This window comes from Phascolarctos cinereus, unplaced genomic scaffold, assembly GCF_003287225.1.
Source record: "Phascolarctos cinereus isolate Bilbo 61053 unplaced genomic scaffold, phaCin_HiC Scaffold_726;HRSCAF=1367, whole genome shotgun sequence".
Taxonomy (NCBI): Eukaryota; Metazoa; Chordata; class Mammalia; order Diprotodontia; family Phascolarctidae; genus Phascolarctos; species Phascolarctos cinereus.
In genome coordinates, this window is record NW_027556098.1 from 400,543,568 (window position 1) to 400,556,945 (window position 13,378).

At 44.9% G+C, this 13,378-nt stretch overlaps 1 protein-coding gene across 1 annotated transcript in view; it reads left to right on the forward strand.

Annotated features, from left to right (window-relative positions):
• MEGF6 (multiple EGF like domains 6) overlaps positions 1-13,378 on the forward strand; it is a 370,100-nt gene that overhangs the window by 261,801 nt on the left and 94,921 nt on the right. The window contains 1 exon segment of the mRNA XM_020975509.2: positions 9,480-9,602. Within this exon segment, the coding sequence (XP_020831168.1) occupies positions 9,480-9,602 (123 nt within the window).

A 13,378-nucleotide genomic window follows, 5' to 3' on the forward strand; every position in this document is an offset into this window, starting at 1 on the left:
TTAAGGTTTTTCTAAGATATCACTTCCCTTGGAAAGCCTTGCCTGATTCTTCTAACATGGTCTAACTCCCCAGTAGAATCCAAGATTCTTGGGGCACGCCTTTTTGTCTCTGTATCCCCCCACAGTCCAGAACAGTGTTTTGTATGGGCCTGAAATTTCACTGATTATAGGAAAATCCTTGCAACTGCTAGAGCTGTCCAGGATACTTGGAGGCTAAATGACTTGGCCAAGATCACGCAGCCTGTATGTGGCACTGGTGGGCTGTTGACCTAGGTCTTCCTAAGGCTCAGCTCTTTGTCCACTCCATTATACCAACTTCACGTGGAATAGGCCCTTTAGTAAATGCTTGTGGAATTGAACTAGATTCTATAGTAAATGCATGTATGAGTTTAGAGAGGGACAGGATTAAGATCACTGGGGGAAGGAGAGAAGCAGGTAAAGAAAAGCTTCACATAGGATGCAGCATTTGGGCTGAAGAGGAAGAGTCCATGGGGAAGGTTCACAGATCCCCCACTTCTCCCTTTTACTGGAAATTCATGCAGTTGGTATTAGGACAAGTTCCATATACCTCCCAACCAATGTCTTTGATTATGCCCAAAGTTGTAAAGAGAATGCTAGGAGAAAGAGAGTATGGAATAACAGGGTCATAGGTTTAGGCCGAAAAGAGGCCTCTGTCGTTATTTAGCTCAGTGCCAGAGAGGGCGTTTCTGAAGGTCATGCAGGGATCAGAGGTAAGATTTGATTATAGATCTTTTTATTGTAAATACAGAGCTCTTTTCACTTATTTTTAGACTCGGTGGCACTGACAACCAATTTGTTTTAGGGTTTTTTTTGGGGGGGGAGGGGGTAACTGACTCTATAATGTATTCATCACAGACCGATGAACCATAGGATGCTGTGTGGTCCAGTGGAAAGGGTGGTAACTCTGGGGTCAGAAGGCCTGAGTTCATATCTCACCTCCAATGTTTACTGTCTGTGTGACCTTGGGCAAGTCATTTTACCTCCATAGGACTCAGTTTCTTCATCTAGAAAATGGGGAAGTGGGGCAGGGAGTTGGACTAGGGCCTTGGTGGTCCCTTCCAAACCCTGAGATTCTGTGAATCTGTCTCGGTGGTACCAGCAGGTGGTTGTGTGGTCCTGTACTTGATTGGTAGCTCAGATGACATTTTCCGCTTCAGGGAAATCCCCCAGGTTACTACAGTGGGGAGGAGAAGGGGCTATGCTGAAGAAAGGGGGCTGGGTGGTGGGAGGAAGGGTTAGCAGGAGTTTCTTTTCGTGATCTGATCTATCCTCTGCTTGGTTTCTACTACCAGGAGCCCTTCCTGGCCTTGGGGACTTGGTTGCAGCTTGTGAGGGAGTTTAATTTTTAACTCATCCAGGCCTCAGTTTCTTCATCTGTAAAAGGAAGGGAAAGGTAGAGACTCGGTGACCTCTGAGGTCTCCCACAGCTCTGGATCTATAATCCTAAAAGAGTCTGGATTCCACATTAGAGTTAGGCTTTTCCAAGCTGCAAACAGCTGCCAGCCATAATGGGGATCATGGAGATGCTGATGTTGGCTGAGTGGGATTCCTCAGCCTTCCTGGGGATGTTTTTTCAGGTCTATAGTCCCATGGGGCTGCTCCATATCCCACTAAGTAAGTCAGCACAGCATGGAGAGTCTGAGCCTGATCCCTGGCTCCCCAGGGATGCTGGGTCCAGGTGTAACTCTGGGTATCTTACCATCTACTGCAGGTGACCAGCCTCCCTTCCATTCACTCAGACACTCAAGAAACATCAATGAATTTCTTTACTCTGCTAGACCTGAGGAAGATACGACTTAAGATAAGATAAAATGCCTTGCAGAGCCTACAGTCTGGGAGGGGGAATGAGAGATACAAACAGAGATAGCTAGAATATACAATATGAGAGGATAAATACGTTCAAGAGGGAAAGATGAAGTGTTAGGGGAGGTCAGGAAAGAGTCATTACCAAGTGGGGGGAGAGAAGGGGGCATCAAGGATCTCTGAAGCTGAGCTTCAAAGGAGCAGTAGGAATTCACCAGGTAAAGAGGGGGAAGGGCAATCACTTCAGGCTAAGAGGTAGCTTTCTTAGTGAGACAGTGGGATACTGACCAGCAGTCCTCAGAGCATGGTCTGTGGGCTTGGGGTTCCCTGAGACCCTATCTTCATAATAATACCAAAATGTTTTAAGTTCTAAGATGGTAAATGTCAGTAAATATGACCTACATGAACAAAAGGTCTTGGGAGAAGGTCCTAAATAATTTTTAAGAGTATAAAGGGGTCCTGAGACCAAAAAGCTTGAGAAATGCTAGTGTAGTGGAAAACACCAGACTGAGGATGTTAATTTAAAGTCTTCCTTTTCTATTTAACTTATTGTTCTTCTTGTTTGGTCATTTCAGTTGTGTCTGCCTCTTGGTGACCCCATTTGGGGTTTTCTTGGCAGAGATACCGGGGTGGTTTGCCATTTCCTTCTCCAGCTCATTTTACAGAGGAGGAAACTGAGGCAAACAGGGTAAAGTGACTTGCCCAGTGTCACACAGCTACTAAGTGTCTGAGGCTGGATTTGAACTTGGGAAGATGAGTTTTCCTGACTGCAGGCCTGGTACTCTATCCACTGCACCCACCTAGCTGCCCCTTCCTACTTACTACCCAGGTGACTTTCAGCCAAGTCACTCAATCATAGCTAGTAGCTAATAATAAATAGCTAATATTTAAAGAGCTTTAAAATGATCTGCATATATTATCACATTTGATCCTGGATGAATCCCCCACATCTAACAGATAATGGCTCATATCTTGGTCTTCCCAAAAGTGGAAATAAAAAGATGCTTTGTATAAAATGAATCAGGTATGGGACAGGTATTTATTTCCTATACACACACACACACACACACACACAGAGGAAATAAATGTTAAGAGACAGAGCATACGTTGCCAGGTAACTTAAAACAGGATTCAGCAACTTAGCTCATAACTACTATTATATTCTCTTGGGAGGCTGATACTTAAACCTCATCAGAACATAAAGCAGTTTGCAGGCCTGATGATTCAGCATTTTACATTTCATTTCATTTCTGCATTGTCCAGACAACCCCTGAATCAACTTTTCTGTTAAAACAGTCCAGGCCTGGGCTAATCCTCTTTTTGGCAATCATCTTTTCCGTGAGGGTTGGGTAGTTGCTAGAGACTTCTCCCCTTGCTGGAAGTCAGCGCCAATGAAGAGCCCTCTAGAGGACCCTTTGACCTCCTGTGTTCATTCACAAGGTCTCCTCCAAGCCTGGGCATGTCTGCTCAAGAGTGGCATTGAGTCACCTACTCAGGAAAGGAATCACGAAGCAGAAGAGATAGCAAGGGGCCCACGTGAGAGCTCAGCAAATCAGTCCATACTCCGTGTGAGAATGGTGTCCAGGTGTGGGGAAAAGAGCACCCACTTTATAGGGTGTCGAGTCAGATTATACTGTCCACCATGTGTTAGAGCCTGATCCAGAAGCCATCCCTCTTTTTGAAAGAGCCACTGAACCATCACCTTCTCCAACTGAGCTACTGCTATTAGACTGTGTCATCCTTGGAAAGTACCCACAGTCTTAAGATCTGAGCCACCACATGGCCAGGGGTTGCCATTTTATCTGATTCATGCATCCAGTGCACAGTCAGCCAGGACCAGGAAGGGCAGTTCTGAGCATACCCCATGAGATGGCCTTCATTACATTCTTCCCTTAGTAAGATGTTTGTTGTCCTCAGCAATTCAGCAAGAGTATATTTGACATATTTGTTCATTAGATTGTAAGCTTCTTGAGGGCAGAAACTGGTTTTTTAAAAATCAGTTTTGTTCCCAGTGCCTGGCACATAGTGGGTGCTTAACAAATGTTTATTGGGTTGGATTTCCCCAATTCTGGGGTCCCGGGAAGGCTCAAGCATTTTGCTTTTGAGCGTTAGTGTCTTGCACTAATGAATCTCATACAATCCACGTGGCAGAGTTTTTAAACTGCCCCCTCCTTCCCTACCAAACTAATAGTCTTTAGGGAGAAACTAAACCTACCACAGTTGGTGGGTCTTAGGGCTCATAATCACCTTCAGGCTTGAATAAATGTAAATAGCAATTGTTTCTGTTCTTGCCAGAAACTCTGAGGGTTGTCCCCTCCCGGACTGATTCTTTCATGAAGGCAAACCAGGCCATCTTTTGCCTCAATTCTCACCTACCCTTCATCACTGAATGGGTGTTGCCTTATGACAACCTGAAACCTGAGAAAGACCTTAGCTTATTTTTTGGCCGAGGTCTCCCGGTGCATCTGAGGCCATCGCCAGTCATCCTGACCTGTGTCTTGCTGCTGGACTCCATTGACTCTGGAGGAGAGAGTGAGGCTGATGACTTTGCGCAGCCCAGCCTCACTTTGATTCCCTTGCAAGTCAAGACATCACCCTCCTGATGTCACTGGTCCTCTTTGAGAATGAAGAAACCACAAAAATCACCTTTGAATACAAAGTTATGCATATTCAACAAACAGTATTTTACAAATCTTATCAGAAGCCACTGCTTGCTTAGTACTTAAAAAGACTTCTCAAAACCCAAGAAAATAGAGAAAAAATTGAAAGTTAGAATAAAACAATGAAAGGGGAAAAAAGAGAAAAGGAAATGGAAAAAAAATCCACATTTTTCCTTAAAGAGAGAAAAATGCTGGTTCTAACTGATCTCCTGGAACATATGGGGTTCTTCCCATCACTTCAAGGAAGAAACCAAATTGTCATGGGTCAAAATTCTTCCATGATTCCATTCAAAACATAGAGTGATCTGACTGAAAGTCTGAACAAAATCTCTCTCAGTGTTCTCAGGGTGCACTAAGATTTCTCCAAGGATGATTATATACATGGGGTTATCCTATTGGAGATCCAGATGAAAAAATCTTCTCTGGGTCTTGGCACAGGTAGGGCATCCACAGTTTCCCCAGTGGCTTCCTGCCAGCATGTAGGACAATCCAAACAGAATTCCCATCTCACCTGACAATAGGACAGGCAGGCTCAGTTCCCAAAGAAATCAAAGCCTGTTGAACCCCAAATGCATGTAGGGTTCCCACAAAGGATTAAGCATTTGAGGTCAGCCCTTCAAAGCTTTGCTGAAGCTCCCCCCACATCTCACATTCCAGGGGAATGGGACACTTCATCAGCTACCATCTCCACTCGAGGGGCTCTTCTTAGCTCTGGGCCAACGAACACAGACTTAACTGGGTTCAGTCCTGGGGGACCTTTTCCTGTAATGGAGAGTGGGCCAGTGCTACTCATTTTACCCCAACCCTGATGCCCAGGAATGATTTAGTTATACCTTAGTTTTGGGCTCATGCTCGTGGCCTCCCCAAAGGGAGGAGTAGAAAGATGCTCACTGTAGTATGTGAGTCACATCTGGGACAGGCATTGATTTCCAGCTCATAAATGATAGTGGACACAAGAGAATCTCAGCAGCATTAACAGAACAACTTCAGAAGAATATTCAGTGACTTTACTATTATACTGGAAGTCAGTACTTGAATCTCATCAGAACACAACTTAACCTCTCTGGACCTCAGCTTCCTCTTTTGTCCAAGAATGAGATTGGATTAAATTGTCTCTAAGGCATAAAAATTCCATGGTTCTCTATCCATTCCTTTTTTTGTGGAAGAATTGGGATTAAGTGACTTGCCCAGGGTCACAGAGCTGGTAAGTGTCTGAGGTCAAATTTGAACTCAGGTCCTCCTGATTCTAGGGCTGATGCTCCAACCACCTCCCCATTCATTATGCTGTAAGTTTCTTAATTGTATCTCCAGCACTTCATATGTTACCTGGAGCATAGCAGCATCTAATAAATGCTTATTGTCAGATTGATTGATTCTATGATTCCTGCCCCACCATGGAGGCTCAGTCATGGACTGCTAAGAGATCATAAAATTGGAGCTAGGAGGGGATCTTAAAGACCATCTCATCCAACACCCTCATTCTTCAGGTGAGGAAACTGAGGCCAAGAGAGAAATATTCCTTGGGTGCATGTGTTCATGGAATCACAGATTTTGAGTTGGAAGAAGTCTTCGGGGTCATTTGGTCCAACTCTCCTCATTTCCTAGTCGAGGAAACTGACCCAAGTCACACAAGTATTAAAATATCAGAATGAGATTTTAACCCAGGTCCTCAACCTCTAAATCCAGTGGTCTCTCCAGTGTCTTCCTCTAACAAAGTCTTGTAAGATCATAATCTGGGTAGACCTAGGGATGAGTTAGAAGAGAGAGGAGACTGTACCCATTCCTACTTCTGCAGAATCCAGTCTTTTGTGGGTTTGGTGGCTTGGGGGGGGGGTGTCTCCAGCACCACGCCCTGCCTCTCCTCTGTCTGAGTAATCCGTCATCACTTCAGAAGCTGTTCTGGTCATGGTCCTCTTCGATAACGAAGGATGAACAACAATAATAACAAAGGCAACGCACTGTCCCTTCTCATCTCCTCCTATTGGCTTTCCCAGCTTCCTTCAAGCCCCAGCTAAAATTCCACTTTCATTAAGAAGCCTTTCCCAATGCCTCTTAATGCTACCACCTTTTTGACTGACTGACTGCCTTCCCTCTGTTAGTTCTCTCCCACTTATCCTGTGAAGATCCTGTGTACACACAATTATTTGCATATTGTCTCCTCCATTAGACTGTGAGCTCCTTGAGGGCAGGCACTGTCTTTTGCCTTCCTCTGTATCCCCATCCTTTTAACACAGTGCCTGGCACATAGCAGGTGCTCAGTAAATGTTTATTGACTGACAGAATTATTACAGCCGGAATTCAAACCTCAGTTCTCCATAATCTACCTTTTCCACTGTGTGGTCCCATTGTGATTCCCTGCTACCAGAATCATCATCATCTAATATCCCTAGGTCTATGACAGTTAACATTTCTCAAGTGTCCAGTGGGAGAACCTCCTAATCTTAGAGTCTTGGTTGCCAACGATCACCTGCTCAATGACTGGGATTATATTTACCTGTCAACACCCTGACACACTTTTCTTCCTTTTTTTGTTTCTTCCTCTTAAGTTGTGTGTAAGTGTGCGTGTCTGTGTGTGTGCGTGCGTGTGCCCGGGCATGAGTTTAAACAATTCCTTTGTCTACAACTCCTTTATCTACACTCCATCTCCCCTCGTCCCTAGCAGAATTTTCTGAAAGTTTTCCTGATTCTTCTAGAATCAGTGTGGCTATTCCTTGTAAGGATGAAATGAGTTTGGTTTATCCTTTTTGTATTAGGAATCACTGGATTCCAGTCCTAATGGACTGGATTTGGAGCAACAGGACCTGGGGTTGAATCCCAGCTCTTTGAGACCTTGAGAAAGTCACTTGATTTCTTGGTCCTCCACCCACCTCTCTATGACTATAAGTTACACAGACGTTGACCACTGGCATTGCTAGAGGGAGTTTCATTACCTGAAAGTTCACTGTATCAGTGAAATCACAGGTTCAACCCCTATAACCAACCATATTATTTTCATAAGATATTTATATTTAATTCGATATATATTTATTTTATTTTAATACATTTATTTACTTTATGATCTAATGAACATAGGATCATAGACACCCCATCCCATTTTATAGGTGAGGAAATTGAAGCCTATTAGTTAAACGACTTTGCTAATTTTAAGAGAGAGCCAAGATTTGAACCTAGGATCTCTATTTCCAGAATTGGTACTCTTTCCATTTCCACTGCAATCTATTTTGTAACCTATCTGTAACTTGTTGTATGATCTGGGCAGCTAGGTGGCACAGTGGATAGAGCAACGGGCCTGGAGTCAGGAAGACTCATCTTCCCAAGTTCAAATCTGGCCTCTGACACTTCCAAGTTTTGTAACTCTGGGCAAGTCACTTCACCCTGTTTACCTCAGTTTCCTTCTCTGTAAAATGAGCTGGAGAAGGAAATGACAAACAACTCCAGTATCTCCGCCAAGAAAACCCCAAATAGGGTTATGAAGACATGACTAAAAAAAAAAAACAATTGAGCAATAAATGTATACTTGTATGCATATATACACAGGGTGGTGCAATGAATGGAACATCGGCCCTGGAGTCAGGAGGACCTGAGTTCAAATCCAGTCTCAAACCAGACACTTGACACTTACTTGCTGTGACCTTAGCCAAGTCACTTAACCCTAATTGCCTCGCAGATACATCACACACACACACACACACACACACACACACGTATATATATACAGGCATATATACATATGTATACACACACACATATATATGTATATATGTATATACATACATACATATATATATGTATATATGTATATACATACATACATATATATATATATATATATATATATATATATATATACACACACACATACATACGTATACATAGCTAGGTGACGATGACCAAGTCATATCACTTCCTTTAGACTTAAATTTGTAAAATAGGCATGCTTCATTTTATATTTATATTATGTATACACGTGTATACTTATACTACATGTTCCAACAGCCCAGTGGTGCAGTGATCCCATTTGGGATTTTGTTGGCAAAGATACTGGAGTGGTCGTTTGCCATTTCCTTCTCCAGCTCATTTTACAGATGAGTAAACTGAGGCCAACAGGGTTAAGTGACTTTTCCAGGGTCACACAGCTAATAAGTGTCTGGGGCTAGATTTAAATTTAGGTCTTCCTGACTCCAGGCCCTGCACTCTATCCACTGCGCTATCTAGCTGTCCTGGCTACCTAGCCGCCCACTCTGTCTCTAATTTGTTCCTATTTATTTCTGTGTTGGTTTCTCCGCTAGAATGCCAGCTCTTTATTTTTGTTTTTCTTTCTCTCCCCAGCACATAGCCTGGCACAGGCTTGTTGTTGGACCTGGCTTTGCATCTACCAGTACATTTATCTGCTAATATTATGTGTTACAGATAACAGGACTACAGAATTAAAGTGGGAAGGGGCCCAGAGGCTGTCTACTCTGAGCCCTTAATTTTACAGAAGAGATAATCGAGGCCCAGAGACTTGAAGTAATTTGTCTAAGGTCACACAGGCTGTAAGGGGTAGAGGCAGGATTCAAATCCAGGTCCTCTACCTCTAAATCTCTCACTGCCTTTACTCATCTATGAAGCAGGGATGACAATACCTGAATTACCTGCCTCACGGGGTTGTCATGAGGCTCACGCAAGATGCAAAAAACTTGGCCAACTTTAAGGAACTATAAAAATGTCAGTTATTATGAATGTGAGTGGATGAGTAAGTTTGGGTGGGGAAGGTAACGTGAAAGGCAGGATCAGGCATGGTGGAGAGGGGGATGCCCGGCAAGGAGACTGGTGCAGGGAGGGACCGTGAAAGGTGGGAGATGGCTGCCGTCCTGGGGCAGTGACCTGGGTTGTTCTGGATCTGTTAGTCAGTGAGGCACTGAGCGCTAGGGATGGGGGGAGGTCAGCTCCTTCAAGTCGGCCTTGTTGTTCTGCGTCCGTTCTTCTTAATTCTTTTCTCCTCCATTTTTTTAGGTACCGACGAGTGCCAGGTTCACAATGGTGGCTGCCAGCACAGATGTGTGAATACTCCAGGCTCTTACTACTGTGAATGCCAGACTGGCTTCAGGCTCCACACCGATGGCAGGACCTGTATTGGTGAGCAGAAGCACCTCCTCCCCCTCTTCTCTATCCCCTCCCCCCATGTGGCTGAACCATCCTCCAGGCCTCAGGGGAGCTGGGCTCGGATCCCAAAGCAGGTTTCCTTCCCAGGCCCTGTGCCAAGGCCCTCCTCCTCGAGGAGGTGTGTGGAGATGGCTGTTGTGGGTAACAGGCGCTCTGTGGGCATGTTGAGACTGGAGGGACTTCCCATCGCCGTCCTCTTCCCTGGTGCATTGTGGGGAGAGAACGTCCCCGACCCTCATGCTCTTTGGATCTGAGAGAAAGGGGTCAGAGATTGCTTGGCTTCTTAGATAACCCTTTATCTAAGTGAGTTAGGGATGTTTTCCCATACCAGAAACATACTCTAAATACAGGTTAGAAATGTAGAATCTCCAGCAGTCTGGAACTTTAAGGGCCTTACTTCTGCCTTCAGGCTCTGAGCTTCCTCTGGTCCCCTGGGTCTGACCCAATGCATTTGTGGCTGGCTCGGCTCAACGGAGACTGAAGATTCCTCCACACCAAAGAATTACCGAAGGCCTTATTGCCTCTGTGACCTTGGAATTTAGTTCAGTTTCAGTTCAGTAAACATTTATTAAGCACCTGCTGTGTGCCAGGCACTGTGCCAAGTTCTGGGGATACAGAAAGAGGCAAAAGACATCCCCTGCCCTCAGGGAGCTTCTAACTGAACCTCTCTGAGCCTGTTTCCTCATCTCTAAGATATGGGAGCTGGCCTGGATGCCCTCTGAGGGTCTTTCCAGTTGTAAATCTGTAGCCTGGGAATCTCTGTGCCATCCCAGGGGAGTGGTCATCCAGACCATGCTTGAAGGTATGAGCTGCTATCTGTATGAGGAGAGTGACATGTTGGGGAATCACAGGACCTGAGAATTAGGAGAGATCTCAGTTGACATTTCCTCCAGTCTGTACCTCCCTTAGCCTCCCCCATACAACATACAATCATGGAGGACTTTAGAGGCTGCTGACAGCAACCCATTTTACAGATGAGAAAACTGAACTCAAATAGTGACTTGTCCAGGATCACCCTGGTAGCATCAGAGGCAGGGTTTGAATGCAGATCTTCCCGAGTCCAGGTCCAGCACTCTACACTCTCTGCCTCCATCTTTGCTCAAAGACCTTCAGTGAAGGGGAGCCCACTCCCATCCATCCCTTTTGGGGCAATTTTAAGAGGGTTAGGAAGTTTCTCTTTATATCAAGTCTACACCTGCCTCTTTGTAGCTTTCACCCCCTTGCTGCTAGTTCTAACTTCCTTTTCCATAAGATCATCCTTCAAATACTCAAGTGCATCTATCATGGCTCCCCACCAGCCCCCCAGTCTTCTCTTCCCTGGGCTAATCATCCCTGGTTCCTTTAACGGATGATTGTATGACATGACCCCAAGGCCTTTCACCATCCCAGTGGCCCTCCCCTGGACCCTCTCCAATTTGTTAATAGCCTTCCTAAATGGTGGAGCCTAGAACTGAGCAGAGGATGCTTCTGGTGAGGTCTGAACAAGGGAGGGCAGCCAGAAAGACCCTCTTCTTCTTTTTGGATGCCAGCTCTTTCTTCAAGCAGGCCTAGTTTGTTTTTTATTTTGTTTTTGCCAGAGGCGCTAGGAGGGGAAGATAATAGAGGGGCCTGGCAGCCCCTCTTCTACATACAGATCCCTGCAGAATTAATGGTAGGTCTAGCTTGGGTGGGGCAGGGTGGAGAGGCAAGGAAAGTTGGCAGAGCCCAAGCTCTGGAAGGGATGGGCATTGAGGCCCACGACAATCCATCAGCAGGTCCTTACCCCACCAGCACCCTTCTGCCTCTGGGTATGCTTGGCAACCAATCTCGTACTTGTTTGGGTCATTTTTATGATTTCTTCATAAGAGTTTGGGGAAATCCTTTTTTTATCTCTCCAATGACACCGTACGCTCCCTGAGGGCAGAGATGGTACGATCTCCTTCTCATCTTCCACCTAGCACTAAGGCTCTCAGTCCATCGATGCAGACTGATTGACTCAAGATTTGGGCCTACCTGGCCTTTGTTCACGGGATTTCAGGGATCCCAAAGCCTGAGATGATGAATGAGTAAATCTGGGGGGGGGGGGAGAGGTGGGAGGAAGAGAGAGATGGGAAAGAGAAAATGAGGAAGAGAGAGAGAGGAGAGAGAGGAAAAGAGAGGAGAAAGAGATAATGAGGAAAAGAGAATGAGGAGAGAGAGGGAGAGAGACAGAGGAAAAGAGAGAGAGGAAAGAGAATGAGGGAGAGAGAAAAGACAGAGAATGAGAATGAATACAATGGTAATAGCTAGAATTTTTAAGGAATTTATGGTCTGCAAAGCACTTTACTTATGTTATATTTCATTTGACCTTCTCAATAGTCCTGTGTGACAGGTGCTGTTTTTATCCCCATTTTACAGTTAAGGAAATCGAGGCTCAGAGAATGACTTGCCCATTGTCACAAAGCTAATGGGTCAGATATGGGATTTGAACCCATCTCTCTGGCTCAAACTCAGCCCTCTCTTCATAGCAACAATAGCTCACATGTCTATCCATAGAATTACGGAAGCATCTGGTCCCACAGAGAGCTAAGCAGTGATTCCCCACTACTTTACAACATTCCGGACAAGTGGTCTCAAGGCGCTGGCAGGAGTCCTGGATTCTCTTCTACTGCCTTTGGGACCTTGGACAATCAGCTCCCTTTTACCTCAGTTTCTTCATGTGTAAAATCTGGGTAACCTCAAAGGTCCCTGCCAGCTCCAAATCTATGATCTTTGACTCAAGACCTATAGAGATGGGGATCCTACTGTGTCCCAAGACAACCCAGGCTATTTACATATAACCCTTATTATTGGAAAGTTTTTCCTTATATCGAACTCTATATACAAACACGATATAAACAGGATGAATTGGAGGTAAGCTCAGCAGGAAGGCACTAAGGTTAAGGAGGGTCAAGAAAGGCGTCTTACAGAAGGTGGGACGAGGGGTGGCTTCACCGGTTTGTTTCCTGCTTTCCCAATTCTCAGCACTTCTTCTGGGATATTAATAGACTTTTAACTGTGGCTCAGGGCAGAGTGGGCACACTTACTTGTTTCTACCTAATGCCCCCAGGTGTGATGGGGAGCTGCCACCAACAAGCCTCATGACCAAAATCCAGGCAGAAAACGAGTTTGTGAAAGAAAGCTCCAGATTCTGTGTCTCCTTCTGTCCAGCGTAGGCTGGGAGGTCTGGGCTGGATAACGATAATTTTGTCTTTTGGGCTAGACTTCTGCTTCCCTTGGTATAAGGAACTCTGGGTGAGGAAGCTCCCTCAATGTAGGCAAACACTTGCTCTGTAATTTGGAGTCTTGGAGAGTTTCTTAGAGAGCTGAGAAGCTAAGGGACAGGCCCAGGGTCACATAGTCAGTATGTGTCAGAGGCAGGATTTGAATTCAGGCCTTTCTGACTCTGAGGCCACCTTTCTATCTAATATGGCATGGTGGCGTAGGAGCAGCAGCAGCAGCAGTGGCAGTAGTAGTGATAATGGTAGTAGTAGAAGCAACAGTAATAGTAGTAGTAGTAGTAGTAGTAGTAGTAGCAGCAGCAGTAGTAAAAGTAATAGTAGTAGTAGTAGTAGTAGTAGTAGTAGTAGTAGTAGTAGCAGCAGCAGTAGTAAAAGTAATAGTAGTAGAAGTCATAGTAGCAGCACTAGTAATAATAGTAGTAGTGGCAGCAGCAGTAGTAATAGTAATCATAGTAGAAGCAGTAGCAGCACTTTCAAAATGCTATTTACATTAACTCGTTTAAATCTTAC